The following is a 20677-nucleotide window of genomic DNA, read 5'->3' on the forward strand; positions in this document are numbered from 1 at the left end:
ACTGAAGACATGATCCAAGGAACTATTTAAGGTGGAGAAAAATGTTGTTTAGAAAATGGCCCCATTCTTCTCCCACCCTTCACCTCCTAGTCACTGCACCCCCTTCTCCAGACACACCAGCACATGACCATATAATTAACTTGCCTGGAGAAGGAACAGATGTGGCTGAAAACAAACTGGCTAAAAGCAAGTGTTACTTTTCCTCTGGATCAGCCCCGGGGCAGTGAACAGCAGTGCCAGTGTCGCTGCCAGTGACAAAGCACAGAGATGTGACAAGTAAGGAAATGAGCACTTTTGAGGGTCTGGGGACAGGTCCACAGCAGTGCCAGCTGCAACTCTTTGTGGACCCACCCCTTAGCTTACACTGGGATGGAACCAAGAGCTGAAAGATACAGAAAAGGACATGTAATACCAAGGAAGGAAAGCTGTGAATGAGCATGCAAACAGAGATGAAAGCTGCATCTCTTGGAAACAGTACTTTTCAGCAATCCTCTCAAAACTCTACTTTACTCTACTTGAATTCTGTGAAACTAATACCAGAAAAGTAAGAAAACCAACAGCAACTGTGATTTTATGTAAGCCACAGACAAGACAGGGTGCCATGGAGCCCTTTTTCTCTTTAAAGCTTGGCAGTACTATCTTCATACCATTTTCCCACAGATGTTCTTTGAAACAGCAACACTGAAGTGCTTATCATAGTATTAGCCTAGAATACTTCAAAACCATGGGTAGCACTAATTTAAAAATCCAAAAGAAGTGGAAGGATCCAAGACAGTGGAGAAATTCTCGGTAACCATTCTCATGCACATTTATTTGCTTCCAGGATCACCTCCAAGAAGACACAAACAGTGAGCTGATAGCCCAGTTTATTTGATAAGACTCTCATGTTTGAGGGAGCCATTCCCACTGGGATTTAGGAAAACCTGAGAAGGTGTCTGCACCCACTGCAAAAAAAACTGAAAAAGGGACTGGCTGCCCTTCACTGTGCCAGCCCAAGTTTCAGAGAAAACCAGAGTCCCTCAGCATCCAGCAGCCCTAATAAAGAAGTCTCTCTGCATTCACTATGGGACGATGCCAGGCTCTTGTCTGTGATGAGAACAAGCTATGGAAACCAAAAGGCTTTAATTGCACAGGTGACTGTACAGCAGCATCAGCCCAGCCCCAGCACTCGCTGCGTTCCCCCTCGTTCTGCTCCTCTCGCTCCTTCCCGTTCCTCTCTGCCCTGTCCTGCTGCCCTGTTCTTCCTTCTGCGGAAGGACAATAAAACCTCTCACATCTACCCAGCAGATGGACGGACAGGTGAACGAACGCTCTGCTCACTGCACACAGACACCGCAATCAGGTCCCGGAAAAGCCGACCTGTCCCCAGGAACAAGAAAAGAGGAAACATAAATCCAATCCCTAAATCTCTTTTCCTCCTACTCAGCCCCCTGCACTTGCGTTGTTTATGTGCAGAGGAGTTGCAGAACCCCATTCTTAAGGTTAGAAAGTAACACGAGTGTAACTCCAGGTTAAACAAAAACAAAGTTGATAATTACTTGTGGTTAGTTCTGAGTTTGTGTTTGTTTTTGTTACGGTTTTTTTTTAACATATGTGACCGTTCACTATAAAATACTTTACAGAAGTCCTTAAAACACGTAGAGTTACACTTCTTCCCTCTTCTGCAAAAAAAGCCTCATTTTTAGCATCCCATGCAATAAATTGTTTAAACTGAATTATCTGCATAAGATAAAAGATTACTCCGGAAAGCTTTTTGTTTGTTTTTTTTGTGTGTGTGTGCTTGGTTTGTTTGGAGTTTCTTTAATCCTTTCCTGTGGCATGCCACCAAAACTCAACTCTAACTTCAGAATAACTGAACTGGGAACACATTCCCTCATCTTCTGGTAAATGCCCTACAACAACCTACGGACCTTCTCACAGATAGGCTTCCTTATGATTTTTTTTTGTTCTGTTTTTCCCCCATAATTTACATTAAAATTTACTACGTTAAGTACTGCTCCTCCTTTCCACCCTCCCCAAGCGCATCTCTACGAACCGTACAGAAACCTCTTTTTTTTCCCCCCCTCTCCATGAGCGCTGCAGTTTTCAGCGCCCGAGTTCCCGAAGCGGCAGCGCCGGGAGCCCCTTCCCGGCGGGAGAAGCCGCCGGAGGCTCCATTGAGGATGTTCCCATCGCTTCCTTTGTACGCCTGTGCCTCGCCTGTCGCACACGAGCGGCTCCGCACCCTCCCTTCCAGCCCGTCCCGCGCCCAAGCCATCGCGAACAGCGTGTCCTGACCTGAGCGAGGCAAGAGCGGCTGCTGTTCCGCAGAGCCAGCGGGGACCGGCTTAAAATCCTCCTTCAGCTCCAGGACTTTCTGCCAAGAGAGCACCGAGCGCTGTTACTGCGCGCCTGCCCCTCGCTCCCGCCCGATGCCACCTCCGCGCCCGCAGGGGTGGGAGCGGGGGCTGGGACAGGGGGAGCGGCCGGCTCAGCCTCCCGCTCAGTCAGCATCGTCGCCGCCGCCAAGTCGCGAAGCGAAAAGTTGGCGAGGAGCGGCTCGTGAGGGTGGGCCCGCGGGGCTCCCCCTGGCCGGTCCCGCGGCGGCGGGGAGAGGCGAACAATGCCGGGCCGGGCGGGTGGCCGGGAGGGGATGGAATGGGATGGGATGGGAGCGGGGGGGCAGCCGGGCCGGCGGGAGCGGAGGCACAAAGCGCACACTCACCTGAGCAGCGCGGCGCGGCCGGCGGGACGGCGAGCCCGGGCGGCGGCGGGGCGGGGGGGGGGGCGGCCGGGCAGGAGTTTGGGAGGAAAAGGGAGGGTTTTTATTTCCCCTGGAGTTTGAAAGGAGGAAGTGAGGAATGCGAGGAATGAGAGTTGGTATGAAATGAAGGCGGCCGAGGGAGGGAGGGACTGCCGGCTAAGGCTGGGACGGGGCTGGGAGGGGACTGGCGGGGGGCGGGGGGCAGCGGGAGAAGGGCCGAGGCGGAGTTGGGAACAAAACCCAGCGGGGCCGGGCGCTCTCCGGCCGGGGGCCGTGTGTGACCGGGGCGGAGGGAACGCGGGCAATGGCCGGAAGAGGGGCCCGCGGGGGCGGGGGAAGGAAACTCCAGGCGGGCGGCCGGGAGCGGGGGAAGGGGGCGGCTCGGCAGCGCTGGGAGCGGGCGGGACGCCGCCGGCTCCAGGAATCGAGAGCAGGCAGGGCTTGGAGTGCGCAGCCCGGACGGGCCGGCCTCGGATCCCCAGGAACGCCGCCGCTTGCCCGGTGCTTTCCCTGGGGCGGTGGGCCGAGCGGCCGTGAGGGGGCTCCGGCCCGGGGACACCCCCGCGGCTCCCGGGCTCCCCCCTGCGCGGCCCGGCGGCTGCCGAGCCCCTCAGGGACCGGCCGTGATTTCCACCCAGCACCGCGGAGCCGCTGCTGAACAAACAGCCCCGGCCCGACACGGCAGCGGGCTTCTGCCGAGGGCAACCCAGGCAGCAAAGTACTCGCCCACCCACCCGCAAAGCGGTGTCTCCCCGTGGCTTTTCTCAGTCTCACATCGGAGCTGCTCCTTTCGTACCTGTTCTTAGCGGAGTGTCAGCGTGCTGCACTAGAAAATGCTGATACGAGACTGGGAATCGCACTAGGGTTGGAAAGCCCATTCCCAAACAAAAGCAGTAGGACACCGGCAAGCTGAGTAAATGTAACTACATCCTAGCAGCGGCTCGGGGAATGCAGCTACATCAGCAAACCAAACTTTTCCGCGGCTCCAGCAGGTGATTTTGTCACAGATGGCTGGTGTGTACATAAGTACCTGTTAAGAGTTATAACATAGTTGGCTTTCTTTAGAACTTCAATATATTGAAGAAACTGAGGTTTTTTTGTAAGAACTCAAAGCTAAAAAATGTTCCTAACTCTTTCAAATTGCAGTGGAAATTGCAGAGACCTGGAAACAGGTCCTAAATGTGTCCTAAGGCCTCAGAAACCAGATGGCAAAATCCATCACTACTAAAAATAGGGTTTTCTGATACAACTGTAGGATTGAAGAGTATATACAGTATAAATTAGATGATGTCACAAAAGTCAGTGGAACAATTTGGGGGGTGTTTTGTTTTGTTTTATAAATAAAGCCCTGTAATTAATTTAGTCACTGTTTCTATTAAACTATATGTACTAAAAAAACCCCTTATGTATATGAAAGGTAATTCACTTCTCATCATATATATTCAGTGTGAATTCTAGAACAGGTCTCATAACTTTGTGACTAACATTGTTTTGCTCCCATTTCCTTGCCAAACCAACAGAGCTCAAAGAGAAGGATTTGAAACCTATTCCTTCCTGTGAATCATCACAAATTGTTTGCAGGACTTCAGTCAGTTGCAGATGGAAACTCACTCAGGAGAATACTGGCTTTTTACTGGTGGGTTTTTTTTACTGGAGCTAATACAGAACCAAACGATTCTGCTTAGAACAGAAAGCTGAGTTAGGCAAATTTATCAGATTAATTCCCCAACCCTGTTTGTACTATATCAGAATGATTTTCTTATGCAGTTTTTAGAATAACGCCCCTTTTTTCCCCCATAATAAATTAGTATTACTTTCCCTGTAATAAAAGGGTCGATTCAATTATGCTTGATAGAAAAATCGTTTGTTTTCACCTACATTTTCAGCTATTTTGTTGCACAGTGGCATGGGTAGCTTTGTATGGCAATTTTAATTGAATTAAATTAAATGTTCAAAAATTCCAGCCTCTGGAATATATTCACCCATTTATGTATTCTCTAAATTGAATGTTAAATTACCTGAGCAGGCTATGGTTACCATAACTTTTACCTTAAAGCATGTTGGTCAAGTTAAGTTTGCTTCTGTTTTTTTCTCCCATTTTGGAACAAAAGAAGTGACCTCCAGCTTCCAGCGAGGAAATAATAATTCAATATAGAACACCTTAAGGGATGCAATGAGAAAACAGAAACTATAGAGGGTATAGTTTAAAAGATACAAGAGTTAACACTGCTATGGGATCTCTGCCTTCCTTCCTGGCAGGGCTTTCAACTGTTGCCACCTCATATTGGGACCAGGCTGTTTTCCCTGATAGTAACATCAGTGTTGTTTTTCTACTCTTCAATAACTGTTTACTGGGCCAGATCTCTTGGCCCTAGGATTACTTAAGGGATTTTCTTAGTTCTGAGCTGGTTCCAAACTGCAGTTAGGTAAAACATTTTGATCCTGTGGCAAAGATGAGATTCCTGACTGTGAGAGAGGCAATCTGTCCATAGCTCCATTTCACAGGACTACAGACAAACTCTTAACTCACCTTATAAATCACAGGGAAGGGTTTACCTGTCTTCTGTATCAGGAACAGGAAACTTAGCTCAGAGAAACTGAGAGATTTACAGAGCTGTTAATCCGAGCAAATAGAGGAGAACACTAAGTGGAGTATAATAATTATGCTAACAGCAACAAAACCTGTCCTACTGCTACCAAATTCAGCAGCAAAACTTCAATGAGAGTGAGACTCAGCCCTAAAAGAGCAAGAAATCATTCAGTCTTTTATGTTTGTAAGCCCAAGACCTTATAGCAGCCTAGAAGCCATTTCCATCTGCTAAGCCTGCCTTTAGGGTGCCTAAATGCCTTTAAGATTCCATTTAATATGCTTCTTTAAGATCTCTCTGGGATTTCAAGTATGTTACATTTGCATGTATGCAACTAATATTACTGTGTTAAGAACAAACACCCAGTCGTGTTTCCCACTTAATTTTGTCTCCCTTCTAAGACTAATTTGGAATTTGGTTCAGATGGAAATAGTGGGAAAAACAGAGGTGCTTGAAGAATAAGTCTTGCATGTTGAGAGCTGTGCTAGTTTCTGATCATCAAATTCATCATATCTCCTCTTATGGAGGTTCATACATCTCTCAGTGGAAATAGGACAACAGAACCTCTTCAACTTGATGTTCTTCCTAGCCTTGTATGACTTCAGTACCTGATACAGAAAAAAAAATTTAATGTACTTCAACTTGAATGGGTTCAGATGGAAGGTAGGAAAATGCAGTAAGAACCATCTCAAATGCCCTGCTGGATGCTGGGAAAAGCATTAAAAATATGGGGCAGAGAAATGGAACTAGCTTAAACAATCAAATTAAAACCGTGCACTATAGAGTGAGACCTGAAAATGGAGGCGTGGAGGAAGATAGGAGGAAACGGAGGTAATATCATAGAGAAGGAACAAAGTACACCCACAAGTGACAGCAAGATTTAAAAAAAATCACTTAGAATTAGAGACTTTTCAATATATAAATTAGTTTATTTTCATTTAGATATAAAAGTTATAAATACAACTAATGTAAAACAGTATCTGATAAAGACCACTGAATCAGTTCATCTGTCAGTACAATTTAACCGAGAGGCCATGACAGGATCATTTGATGTCAACAAATAGCTTGAAGAGTTGCTGCTGACAGGGCTAATTAAGTAAAAGGATGCTTTCTGGGCACACAGAAAATCATCTTGAATCAGAAATTAGCATCCTAGCTTCAGGTCACCCCAAAATAACATAAGGCAATTTCTTTCACGTATTCCTAGTCAGAAGAATAATCAGACAGGTACACAAACTGACTTCCTTTCCTGGATGGGCAAAGGGAATGCAGATCCATCAGCCAAGACTTCAGGAGAGCACAGCTGGAAAACACTGCCAGCTCTCATCCTCAGCCTGATGAGTAGGAAGGCACAAAACAGATCCATCAGCATTCAAGTTCTCTTCACAGACTGCTTTTCTGATAAAATAATATCAAGAAAAAAAAATCTCAGCAGCTACTGAAAAATGCTCATCTGAAAGATACAATAGCTGGATTTCTCAGCCTCAATTCATATTTTACAGTTAAATACAGCACTTACTTTGTGATTACAATCATTATTCTTTCTGGCAATATCAGAAAACGTCTTCACAAAGTTTTGTTAATTTGAAAGCGCAAGTGATATCTACCGCTGCAAAGACTCCCGAGACCAAAAGCAATATATCTGCTCTGTGCAGCTTGAAACAGAGTTAGTCTGCTGACAAGGACAATATCCAAAGCTGGAGAACACCTAATTCTTGTCTCAGTAGGGGGACAGACTTCTCCAAACCATTATGAATATGTGTAATAGGCAAGAAGCAGGCAAGACAGTAACTGTTCTCGGTTTCCGTACACAGAAGATGAGTGCATTGAGGCCTCCAGGCCACGTCGTGCTGCAATCCACTCTGGTGAGTTAAGGCCACATGAATTAAGTGTTCCATGCTGTGACACACAGTCCATACTGTACACCCAGTATTTAAAACGGAAAATTGGAAGGACACATTGCAAAGCCTTGTGGTACAATTACATTAAACTTACTGATGCCTTTGAAAATACCTGTAATCTCTTTTTGAGGTAACTCCTTATTGTCAGGTTAAAATTATTTATACAAAGTCTACTTTAACATCTCATGCCTTGAGATAATCTCACGTTAAAAAAAATAAAATTGGTCACAAACTTATACCTAAAAATGTAGCATATTTCATCAACAATGGCGAAATTAAAAAATATTTATCATCAGTTTACAGTCTAGATTCAACCAATCCGAGCACTGCTTTTCAGAAGCAGTACTGTATATTGTTACAATACTAACTTCTGCCAAATTCAGCCAGATTCTATCATCTATTCAGTCTCATTTTTCACATGATTAGAAGTAACAGAAGTAGCAATGAATATAATATCACCCACTGAAAAGGGACTGTTTGAGATTTGATTGTTCTTCATTTGGTAAAAGACTGTCAAGTAATAGAGAGAAATTAGAATACTGAAAGGGAAATGGAGTATCAATCTTAGCAGATGATCATTCCACAGAGTAAAAGTCCATTAGTGTATTACACCCAATGTCTTATTCCAGCTGTTCTCTTTTTCTCTGAATTCATCTGATTAGGACCTCTTGAGTAGCATCATCTCCCAAGCTTTGTGGAAGCTTCAAGGTAAATGAACATTTAGCCATTAGTTTTCTAATCCTAGCTGCAAGGAGTTCCAGTAAGTGGGCTTAGCCCACTCTCATGCACCATCTGTAAACAAGGATTCTAAAAGCAGAATCAACATCAATGACAGAAACATCACCTAGAGTTCTTGTTCTTCCACAAGCCATACAGAGGCTGCTCCCAAGGTGGTCTGCTGTCAACTCCCACAATGCTCTGAAGGCTGGAATTGGTTTTCTAATAAGCCTGCAGAAATGTATCCTCCATTTCCCTTCCAATATGCTCTTCATTGCTACATCTGAAACTCTTGCAAGATGTACGGGTGGGAGTGAGTTCCATGTTTCATGTCTGTTGTCCCTCATTCACAGACCAATTTACTATCAAAGCTGGAGAGTCCAATAGCAAAGGCCTGAAGAGCACAGAGGGGGTAATTATAGTCCAGAGTGAACACATCTTCTGCTACACGACCAAACTGCATCACGATATAGTCAGCTAGGGAGAAAAGACATTCAGAGATGAACAATTTCACAGTGAAGCAAAAGAAATAAATAAATAAACAAAAAACCCCCAAAACAAAAAAACCAAAACAAACAAAAAAAGCCAAACAAAACCCAACCACAAACCCCCCATCTGCCAGTCCCAAATATATGTGGTTGGTGTATCCATCCTTCCCTACGTGGCCTTGAAATCTGTCCTCTAGAGTGACTCTGCTATGCTAAAGATTATTTTTCTTCTCAGAACCAAAGCTCAAACCACTCTTTTTCTACCCTGAAGGTGCTGCATTAAACCTTTTCTTTCACTTCAGGAAACTTCATTTTCCCACTCTTTTAGCTGCAGTTATGGGCAGCAGAGCCTGCATCCACTCTAGAAAACAAAGGAGGCCTTACATAATTTTCCTGACAGCTCAGAAGTCACCAGTAATCCTGAGCTAGCTTCCTTTACCCAGTTTCCCTCCTCTAGGAAGGGTGTCCTATTCCTCCCAACCTTTATGAAATAAATTAGGGTCTCCCTGTTTCAATAAGTCCCACACACTCTCCACCAGACTCTTACGGTCATTGTCATGGACAATCTGGAAGTTCTTCACTGAGGCCTGAGTGACCCTCCCATGGAAGTTCAAAACATAGGATTGAGTGTCATCATTCCAGACTGGAGCCTTGTTGTGCAATTCAATGAGATTCTCTAAGTTTTTGTTTTGCCATTTTGACAGCAGACCCTCATGCTCCTGTTCAGAAGAAAGAAATATATTTCAGATTTGGAATAGCTCTGCCTCTGAGTACTACCTCTCTTGTGTGTGTACTCTGCCACTTCATTCCCTGTTTAATGAAACACAATGACATCACTTAAACTCAGTCTTACCGAATACTTTCTGCAAGTAACAGGAAGATACTTTCATAGATTCCCAGTCCAAGCATTACTCTTCACTCAATAAAGTAAAAAGAGTGATAGGGAAGGAAGTGTGTGTGTACAGGAAAGGGAACAATTCAGAGTCCACAGATAATTGCTATCCTGCTGGCATGAATCCCTTCTGAGTCTCATAATCTTTCTCTGATCCTGTTGCATCCAGTTTCCATTTCTAACATTCTAAACTTTGAAATAAAAGAAAATAATGTATAATTAACTGCACAGCACCAGGCCCTGAGGTGCTTCAGTAGAAAGTCCAAAAGCTGCAGTGGAATGTAAGGTTAAATGTCATCGTATTTGGTCTAACAAGTGATGCACAGTATGAAAACCAGAGAGAAATAAAAACAAAAATATACAAAGATGAAGTAAAACAGCACATTAAATTTGACAAACAATGAATTACAAGGAGATTCAGGTTGCAGTGAAACATGACATATTATTTAATTTTAAAAGTTCTGCAACAAATAAAATCCAAACTACATACACTAAAACTCTGAAGAAAAAAAAGAGTCCAAGCTTGAGGTACTAATAGGAAAAAACACTCAGAAAACAAAGTGTTGTGGAGGTCTGACTAATACGGCTATAGTATGTACTTCAGTATCGTACAAAGATACCATAGCAAATTTTTGAGGATAACCTAAATAAAATTTCCTGTTCAGTTTAGTTACTTTTTAATTTTATCTTTATTTACTTTTTAAAGATGCAAAACAACTCCCTGAGAACTGGCATCAACTAAGTGCATTTAGATGTAGGGGTGAAAAATAAAGGCAGGGCCATGGAACTATTACTGTACTAATGGGAGAGATGGCAACACCAATTGAAAGACAATGAATAAATGACCACTTCCAGATACAATTTTTCTGACCATTCACAAGAATTAAATCTCTTTTCTCTCATGACTCTCAATTTCCATTCTTGAAGATTTTTTTCCCTGACCCCAGGAAATGCATTCTTGTCCTACTCATATCTACTCACAATGTGGCTGCAAATACATTTTCTAGCTTAAAACATTGACCACGCCTTTCAGTTGGTACCTCTTCATTCTGCCTTTTGGTCTTCTGTCACCAAACATAAAAACCAGGTTAAGGGAACCCAACAATTTTCATCGCACACCTCAACATACCTTCAGATACTGTTCTGTCTGCTTTTAGCTATATGCTTCTCATATCTATGAGAAATCCTCACTAAATGGTCACAACAAAACTCTGCCCTTCTCTTCATCCCTCCTTCTCCTTCAAGAATCCTCCTTTTCTGCTACTCCTACAAAAAGGCTAACAGCATTCTGACTGAAAAATGTAGTTATTCTCCTGCTACTGCACCAGCAGTACCTTATCTGTCTATTGCCTATCTGTTGCAATCCACATCCTTGCTAAGAATGTGAGCTCCTGGGAGAAGCAAGTGTGTCCTTGTTCATCCAACCCTCAGCACAACAGGGTCCCACCATGAGGGCAGCTTGTAGGTGCAACAGCAACAACACAGATAAGGAAATCATATTTAGGCTGACCAAAGGATACATAAGGATACAAACACTATTCAGAAAGCTACAGATCAGGCAGAAGGCAAGAACAAATTAATTAACACATTTAGGTGACATTGTATTTACTCTACAGGAGACTTGCTAAATCCCTAGCTCCTGAAAACCTGATTGTCAGTAACACCCAGGCCTCTACAGGAAAGTTTTAACCTCTTCCTTCAATCTGAAACATGACCAAACTTCATAACTCACATTTCGTGGACGGATTGGAATTCGCTTATGATTCATGTTCATTCCTGGAATGATCACAGACATTTTTCTGGGACCCTTAAATCCTAAGATATTAGTTTCCTAAAAGGCAAGGAAAACCATTATTTTCAGTAAATGAGATACTTCACCTCAGAGAACGACAGCAAAACTGAACTTTTATCACCTTTTGTACTAGTTTTTAGAATTTTGTTGGCTACAACTGTAGCAGCAGTTATCTAACTGCAACTGTGTTTAATCACTGAGAACTGTTTTCTTTTCCTTTCTCATTAGGGGAACAGTGTTAGGAGATATGCATAGTATTAACTAATTTGGAGTGCATTTCTTAGCCTACTGAAACATTTAAAACAAAATTAAACAAGTGCAATTTCCAGGCAAAAGTTTTTTTCACCTCAGGCAGTAATATGTTGAAATCTTGCTAGTGAACAAGGATATCCTTAAATAAGATAAAAGGCAAAATATCTTGGACCTGACTCTGTATTGTCTGTATATCACCCCTGACTCTGTATTGTCTGTATATCACCAATTAGTCTAAAATGTTTATGAACAATGAATGACATTTTTCTTCAGGTGCTGTTATTTGTGTTAAAGAACACACCTACAATTTTCTCTCAATTTTATAAATGTTTAAGAACAGACCCAGGAAGTGAAGTATTGAGCAACTATCCAAGCTTCAACCTTAAGCAGATTTTTCCAGAGTACTGAAGGAGACTACTGCAAGTGGATTGAGTACAAAAAGCAAAGGAAAAAAGTCCTGGTATTCTCAAACCATTCATTTAACAGTATCAGCCAAAATCCAAGGGTCCATTTAAAGTGTTCTGTAACAATGTCAGTGATAAACTTTAAAATTCTCAAAGGCCAATTAAAAGCCAGAATATTTTAGAAGTACTGAATTGATTGACAGAAGTGATACAGCTTCTCCCAACACTTTGCAGACACAGACAAGGGTCTTTGGATCTGCAGCCTCTACTACTTCACTTAAAAAAAAATGTAGGGGCATGTATAAGAATGAGGATACTGATTTTATTTATATTTAAACTTTACAAACTCCTTGTAGATAAAAGTTGAGAATCCTGAAAAGCTGACTATATTAACTGTCTGTGCTCATTCTAACACCCTGCTGTGTCCAGCTAGGTAGGAACCTGAAGAATGCTATATATAAAGGAAATATCTAGTGATACTTCTGTAAACAGACTAGTACTGGAATTATCCATTTTTTTCTCAAGTACCATTAAGATGAAGAGCAAAAGCAAAAAAATGAAGATGCTGCTCCAGGGAGCTAATGCATTTTTAAGCTTTTGTGAGAAAAGTAAAAACACCTGTGAGAAAAATAAAAATCCTTCCACTTGACAGCAATTGTTTTGTAGAGAACCTCAAATTTTACTCCAACTGTAGGACTGGAATATGAAACAATACAACATAAGGACTCTCATGCAATTTTGTAGTGTCCACAAGTGCCTCCTTACTCTGAATCCTACACTGAGGTGATTCACAAGAGCAGAAGAACATCTCTAAAACAGAGCTAGTGAAACACAGTTTACCCTGGAACTCCATCCTTACCACCAACAAGCTGCTGCTGAAATAATACCAGCTCCCTTCTATCCCTCAAAATGCCCTTGGTTCTGCAAAAACTAATTCTGCTTCACAGGGTACTCCCAGTTTCTTCTCAGGGTCTACTAGATACCAGCTGGGCCAGAGGCAGTTCATGCTGTGGCTGGCTCCATGTAAAGTATGTGCTGACTAGCCACACACTGAATAGGCCAGATAAGAAGGTCATAAGAATGTTAGTTTAGGTGTTTCTCCCACTCCTGACATTAATGGGAAAAAAAAAAAATCAAACTTGTAAGAATTTATCTGTGAGGCCTCTGCTTCTTGCTGTATCTGGTTGCAACTGGTCACTTGGTTCCAAAGTGCCAAAGTGGAGGAGGCTGGCAGCAGCACCATTTTGCAAGCTGTGTTTCCCTGGTAACCAGGCACAAAGAAAGGGGCAAAAAGGGAGAGGCAGTACTTACATAACAAATAGCTGCGAGCTCCTGTCTTGTATGAGCCTTTTCCACTAGACTTTGTGCCTTGACTGGGTTAACACCATGGTCATACACTGTAAATTTGGTTCCCATGAGGTTTGACCTAATGTCAGGTTATGGAAAAACACAGAAAGAGAGGTATCAGTAGAAAGTTTTGTCATCTTCTCAAAGTATTCGTACAGCACAGCAAAAACACACATCTCTTGTCATCCGAGTCTTCCTGCTACCAGCTCACTGAGAAGCTTCCATGACATGCCCATGTGAGCCTGCAATCTATCCTGGAAAAGAATCTAGACAATTTCTTTTCTGAGTTGCCACAGTGAATGGTAATGCTGAAGAAGGCTGCCAAGCCAAGTGAATACAGATTACAATGAGCAAAACAATGCAAGTTCATGCTCTTTGAATTTACAACAGATTGCCAGTCATAACCACAACTCAATTAAAATTAAAATCCTCTCTCAACTGTCTATAGTTTTCATCTGTGGTTCTCACCTGAGTTTTCCAATGAAACTTTCCCCTTTCCGAGATAAATCAGTTGGGTCAACTGATATGAGGTAATTGGATGTTTTGCTCTTCTTTCTTTTTCTCCCTGCAAGAAGGAATGTCTGGAAAAACAAAACTTTGATCAAGACTGGTGCTTTGCAAGAATGCAGAGGCATTGCTAATCCAAACTGTTATCTCTCCATTTCCCACATGCATTCCCTTTTTTGTTCTGGGCTAATATTACTGTCTCCACAATTTTGTTCTCTTCCAAAGTTCCCAGCCTGAAATCCTATCCCTCCATCAGCTCACTTGGCAGTCTAGATTTAATGCTATGTCCTTTCTAGTCTTCCCTCCTTGTCTTCTGGAGCAACTCAGTCTTCCTACTATTTTTTAACATTTTCATACTTTTCCAATTTCATCTTTCACTGTATTATGGCCTTTAAACAACAATACAATGCTAATTACATACTAATTCTCTCCTTAGTACCTCAGCCAAATAAAAGCTGTCCTCATCTGCATGATGACTCTCCACAGCTATTGCTTTCTTACCAAAAGCTCTCCCTTGCACCAAAAATATTCTGTGGTAGGACTACAATAGCCAAGATAATGTGTGCTGCTTCCAATACCTTTTTGTTGTCATCCCTTTCCAGATGCATGTAGTAAGTAGGGAAGAGTCCCCGGTCCATTCCCTTTTTATCTCTAGTGATTCGACACTTTACACTAATTCCACGGGGTGCAGGGCGCAATGCAAAATCCTCCAAGTTCTCTACTTCTCCCAGCTGTGCATCTGCCTGAGGGGATGGACTACAGGAAGCACCTGTTTCCTATGGGAAGAAGCATCATATTAGCAAATTAATATCAGACCAGAGTCTCTGGTATTCCACAGGAAAATAGTGGTCTGTTGAAAAGTAAGATATCATCTCCAGAAGATACTGGGGAAAGGAAGGTTAAACAAGATACCACCTGTTTCTTCACAAGAAAGCAGCTGAAGGTTTTACTCTGAGGAAAGACTAGGTCTCCAAGGGGAAAAGAGAAAAAGTACCCATTAAGCAGACATGAGTGATTTACTAGAAAGGGGGAAATAGGATGAGATGCTGTGAATATTCTAAGCAAAGAACCTCTTTGCTTTTAGAACTTTAAACACTGTGGAAAATAAAACAGTATGATAAAGCAAGACGGATGGATGCTGCAGTAAGACAGGCTGGGATTTTGTGACTGAAATGAGTGCTGAGATTATATTGGTTCAGAAAAGAAGCAGAAATGGAGTAAGCTGCTTATGGAACCATATCAACTAAATGTTGGAAGAGCCTTAAAACAATGTGTATAATCAGGATGCATAGAGTAATCAAAGGAATTGGAATTCTAATGGAAATCTGGTATAGGTCATTAAAGCAATTTTTTCTTAGACATTGCTGAATCCTGTGAACTGTAGCACCCAAGAGATTCCTCTTTGACTGGGCCTTCAAGATGAAGTTGCAGGTTTATCCCCATTCCCAGCAACAGCCAGTAGGAAACCTGAGTGAATAGCACAGACACACATACATAGATTTGAAATTCACGAGAGGGTCTCACCCCTTCCCCACCTCCAGCATCCACCGCCCTCTAGCACTTTGCACCCACAGCCCAGTCTCCCAAGAAGCTGACACTCAGACCTCTTGCACTACTCCCCTACTAGTGCAGGGCAACATACACATAGTCACCTCACAAATACACTCAGGTGGGTCTCCCACAGCATGGACTCTGAAGGGTGTCCTGCATCCATGCTCATACCCCGTGGTCTTTATCTGGTCTGAGCTAGCTCACACCCTCTGTCTTCCTGATACTGGTCTCTTCCAACTCACTGGCTTGTCCAGCACATAATTTGTCAACATATGTATGTGTATCTCACACACACACACACACACACACAGACACATTCACATGAGAAAGAGAAGTGGAGTTTCAGAAGAGAGTGGGACATGCTAAAGTAATCAAGGCATAAGGATTGGGCAGACAATCATACTCTTTTGCAGTTGTTTACACATATCTGACGCCTTTTACCCCCTTTAATCCTTGTCTTCTATGCTTATTACTCCCTGATCCACCTTGATATAACCTTCTTTTCCCTCTTAAGTTCCTTACCCCAAACATCCCATATGATGTTTGTCCAATCCCAGCATTCTCTGTTCCATTCCAAAATTCTGTTTCCCTTTGCATCCCGTAATAAATGCTATAAACCTTCAGGAAGAAATCCCTCCTATGTTTGCATGGCATTTCAGAGCTTCTTGGAGTTATTTTGGTGAATTTTGCAGGGACAATGGCCCAGTCTGTCCCCTTTAATGGTAATAGTGCTGACTCACTGTGTTCCCATATTCACTGATTAGGCTCTCTGGGATCCTCCACCCACAATTGTTCCTTTGATCATTGCTAAGTCTTTATGTTTAACTCTTCAGTCAGATAACCTAGCAATCTTGACCTTCCTCTGCTTTCAGGGAATAATATTGCTGGCTACTGTACTTGCAGCTATTGTATTTTAACCCAGTGCTCCAGGGATTAGCACTAACATCAGGCATGTGCCCACTGCTCATCAGAAATGGATTTCATGACACTTACTGCAAAAGACTTCTCACTGGATGCAGAACTAGGCCTCTCAGATTCAGGGCATGGTGAATGAGATACTGGTCTCTTACTAACTTCTTCCTCTTCTGTGTCCTCCTCATCAAAATTCAAACTGCCTGAAATTCCTGTCAGAATACACAATTAAGCATGTAATCCCTGAAAGAAAGTTCATGGCATCACTAATTCATATACGATTCTTGAATATTAATTTCTGTTTTTTCAATTGCTGATTCTTAATTTCTGTTTCAACTGCTAGTTTTCTTCATGTGCTATATCTCTTCCTGAGCCTTGTAATTCAAATTCCTACTGATATTTTGCAGCAGTCACTGTGCAGATGATTAGGGAGCTGTCACATCTTTATTAATATGGATTTTACTTGCTATTCCATGATATAACATATTGCTTTGTTTATATTGTCATTTAATTAATTTTTCATATTTTCATGCAAAATGTCCTTCATGTATTAAGAACAACAATAAAAGGAAATCCAGATCAATATGCTGACACCTATCCCATAAATTGGGCTCTGTACAGTTTACATCCTTTACCATTTTCCCTCAGTCCTACACACACTGAAACAGTATGTCAATTTTTTAGTAAGAGCCCCTCCTGTTCTTACAAAAGTACCAAAACCTCAGGTCCATAAATACTAATAATGACTTGATTTCTAAAACTGAAGCACAGACTGAGAAGTTTCAGGACTTATTTAATCTTAACCTAAGTACAGTCATGTAGAGATGACTGTGGGTATGTAGCTAAAATAACTGCATAAAGACATTTATAAAGAGGCTCTGTACACATAACTATTTAGTGTGTCCTTCCACTTAGAACTGCAGCATCAATTGGTCAAAAAGAAGTTCTTCACAGAAACGGTGACTGGGAGTTGGCATAGGCTGCCCAGGGAGATGGTGGAGTCACTGTCCCTGGAAGTGTTTAAGGAAAGACTAGATGTGGTACTCAGTGCCATCATGTAGGTGACAAGGTGCTGTTAGGTCATAGGACCCAATGACCTCAAAAGTCCTTTCCAACTAAATTGATTCTGTGTATTCGAGATTTTGTTCTGTGATTCTTTTCTTTAATTTGTCTGTAGAAAGGAAATGTATCTAAAGCATTACAGACAGTGAACACAGCCTGCTTAACTGAATTCTTTTCTGTTATATATTATAACAATACACTTTCATGGCACTGCATAGAAGGGGCACTGCTGGAAGTCTCAGATAAAACAGAAAAATCCAGTCTTAACAACCTGTTAGTAAACTTCCCAAAGGACACTTGGGAAGAGGAAAGGCGTTGACACTGGTACTCTAGCCAATTTCAAAATTCACTGTTTACAGTCTACCTCCACTAATTTCCCCTGAAGTTACTGGATATTCTCTCCTCTTTCCTTTTCTAACTTTTGTGTAATGTTGCTATCTGTAGGTAAGCAGCTATGCCATCTGACAACTGGATGAGAATATGATAGTACCTCAATACATGCAGTGTACTGGAAAAATTCTGGGAGACAAGCTCTGTAAAATAAATACAAGCTGTGTACTAAATTAAACACTAAGCATTATTTTGCTGCAAAGTACTTAGGCTGCATGCAACAAAAAAAGGTTTCCTGTAGTACTGGCAAGAACTTAAGATACTTGGCAGACAGAGCTTGACAGTCCACTAGGAAATTACTCAATGGGATATAATTATTGAATATGTAACTCCAAAACCGCTGACTGTGACAGCCTCTGACTCAGAATAAAAAACCTTTCCTGTTAGTCTCCTAAAGAGTTAAATCATGGCATTTACTGAAGGGTCCTGCTGTTGTGGAAATATTCAAGTATCTTATCAGGACATAACATACCTACAATAAAAACACTCCAAACTTTAGCTAAATGTGCTATAGCATTTTGTCAGCAATTTCCTTGGAAAGACCAGAATTTATACAGCACATTAAGAAACCCTTAAAATATAACTGGTATGCTTCAGGAAATATATATATATAATATCAGGAAAAGGAACTGCAGCACTGCAGTTCTACATGCTGTAGAATCTAATAGCTCTTTTAAAAGTGATATCCTACAGACATTTGTTTCATGGTTCCTCATTTTTTAATGCAACCAAAATAAAGTTATAAAAGTAGAAGAGCCCCAAAAAAGACATTTACCCGTTATTAACTCTTACCTCGTTTCTGTAGTATTTCTTGCAGATCTGGCTTGCTTGCTGTGTCTGTCACAGCCTCTCCATCATTTTCCTTATCTGCACTATCTTCTGGTTTAGTAGATCCAAGAGATAGAGTTTGGAGCTTGGTCTTCAACTCCTGCACTTCTGATTTCAGGAAAGCAGCTGGTCCATCAATACCTGCAGGCCAAAATGAAACAGAAATCCAAAGTCTAATTTCTTTATGGCCAAAGATACATCCCAGGATGGTGGCTCTTTTCATCTTTCCCTCCTCTAGCATCTCTTTAAAGTACTAAAATATACTTGTTCAATTTTTTTCGGAAGGCTTGGGAGGAGTCAGGCCTGACTCTGTACAGATTGCCTATTACTATAAACATATCAGTATCAGTTTCTCCCTATTTAAATATAGTGATTTTATCTACCTTTTTACAAGGGCTTAAGCAATTAAAACAAGTTTTATTTGTCATGCACATTGATAGTTTTATTTATTTATTTACAGACATCTTCCTTATTTTCTTTTCCTTCACATTGTTTGTTCGCTCCTGTACCAGTGAGTACTCTACAGTGAACACATAAATCAATTTGATAAAAGTATCAACAGCCATAGACAGAAAAAAAAAAAATCCTCTGTCTTTTTGTTAGAATGAAATTTCCATGTTTAAACATACAACACAGCTGTGCACCACACTTCCCAATTGGTGGAGCTATCTTGATGTCAGGGTCTGGCATAATACCTCATATGTAGCACACAATACCTAAGTGTAGTTCCAGCTTTGGATTTCTTGTTTTCCCGCTGTTTTCCTTCTTAAAACTTTACTGCTTTATCTAAGCATTGCATTTCTGACATGCTTACTGCTGTTAATCACTTCTTAACGGAATTTGTTTGCACTGAGGAACCTCAGAACTATCAAAGGTAGTGAATGAGCAGTTAAGTTTTCCTTTTAGTCTTACTGAAGACTCCTACCTTAAAATTTATACCTATCTTATTTCTCATTCTCTTCTTGATTTGTAAGTGTCTTTAAACAGAAGCTTTCTTACACCTATTTTAAACATTTAAATAAATGCTACCAAAAACATCATCACTTTCCTTCCCATCCTATGATCCTGAAAGGCATCTGGAGAACAAGACAAATATTCAAGAGAGAAGGGATAACATAGTTCCAACTATCTGATCTTCAAACCAGGTAACATCCCTTGTTTGGAGGTTTAAAATTCTACTGTGCATATTAATTTGCTATCAATACAATGCTTCTATTATAAGTAATAGCACATGTCTCAAAGCCTTAGAATGTTTCCCATTACTTTCTTGATGGGCTGATGGGATTCTGGCTCTCATAAACAACTTCCTGACACTTCCATTAGAATGTAAAGCTTTCATTGCTGCTCTTTTTATCTCCTTGTGACATGGGAGTCTTAAGGCTCTCACTACTGCATTTCTTTTCACTCCTAAAATAATGGTCACTATTCTACTGCAATATTTTGAGGCCACCAAGTTATTGCCTTTGGCCCTGATAGTACTTTGTGCTTGTGACTTTGTGGACCACTATAACCTGTCATGTTTCAGTTGTCTCAATGAAGCCCACAGAAAACAACAGATGAGGTAATAACTATCCAGAGCCTAACAATGTTCACACTTTTTGCTTGCTTTCTCCACTTTATCATTCAGTCATATGCAATCTTGAGGTGGAATATGCCATGACACCATAAGGAAACACCATATAAACAGTCACTACTGAATTATTTTCTTTATCTTAAAGCTTTAGAAGATTTTTTTTTCACTTTGGATTTTTACGTCCCCACCTTTATAGAAGTTGCCAGCTCACTTCTACAGTTCTTCTAGCTTAACTCAAGGGAGAGATCACTCAAGGGCACATGAAGATTTATAGCTGTCACAAAAAATCAAGGTGAGGGCTTTTTTGCCTTCACAGTTTAGTATTGCTCAACCATACTGTACTACAATTCAACTTTCGCATATAGGAAAGTATGTAATCAATCTTATCACTTGACCCCTACCACAGCAATGTAAGTGCCCATCTGTGACATAAGGCATGCACTAGGATTTTGGGGAACCCTCTTGCAATCACGTTGATTATTTACCATGTAAAACAACATCACTGTGGACAGGAGTAGGAGTTTCTACTAAAGGAGTCTGCTCCTCACACCCTTTAGGCTTTGACCTACGCAGTTTGGCCTCAGGATTTGGCTGTACCATCAATGGATCGAGACGTTTCTTCCTCTGCTTCTTCTCTAGAAGTGCTCTCTGTGGAACAAAGAAAAGCAGGAAACAGATGAGTAACCACATCTAGAGAAGTAGAATCCACACCTCAGCCACTGGCAATGAC

General features: G+C 41.6%; 2 protein-coding genes across 3 annotated transcripts in view; both read right to left on the reverse strand.

Annotated features, from left to right (window-relative positions):
• The window catches only part of TEAD4 (TEA domain transcription factor 4), a 51140-nt gene extending 48277 nt beyond the window's left edge, over window positions 1-2863 (reverse strand). Inside the window, exons 1-2 of the mRNA XM_088159169.1 lie at window positions 2705-2863; window positions 2278-2356 (exon numbers count right to left, since the gene is read on the reverse strand). The gene's annotated coding sequence lies outside the window, so the exon portion shown is untranslated. The remainder of the gene's footprint in view (window positions 1-2277; window positions 2357-2704) is intronic.
• A 3373-nt stretch (window positions 2864-6236) lies between these two features.
• TULP3 (TUB like protein 3) overlaps window positions 6237-20677 on the reverse strand; it is a 32427-nt gene continuing 17986 nt past the window's right edge. For both annotated transcript variants that reach the window (XM_014891535.2, XM_014891536.2), the window contains exons 3-11: window positions 20433-20595; window positions 18339-18515; window positions 16176-16306; window positions 14210-14407; window positions 13593-13705; window positions 13089-13203; window positions 11062-11160; window positions 8985-9156; window positions 6237-8426 (exon numbers count right to left, since the gene is read on the reverse strand). In XM_014891535.2, the coding sequence (XP_014747021.2) occupies window positions 8293-8426; window positions 8985-9156; window positions 11062-11160; window positions 13089-13203; window positions 13593-13705; window positions 14210-14407; window positions 16176-16306; window positions 18339-18515; window positions 20433-20595 (1302 nt within the window). In that variant the 3' untranslated portion in view covers window positions 6237-8292. The remainder of the gene's footprint in view (window positions 8427-8984; window positions 9157-11061; window positions 11161-13088; window positions 13204-13592; window positions 13706-14209; window positions 14408-16175; window positions 16307-18338; window positions 18516-20432; window positions 20596-20677) is intronic.

Source organism: Sturnus vulgaris, chromosome 2 (assembly GCF_052056855.1).
Source record: "Sturnus vulgaris isolate bStuVul1 chromosome 2, bStuVul1.hap1, whole genome shotgun sequence".
NCBI classification, from domain to species: Eukaryota; Metazoa; Chordata; class Aves; order Passeriformes; family Sturnidae; genus Sturnus; species Sturnus vulgaris.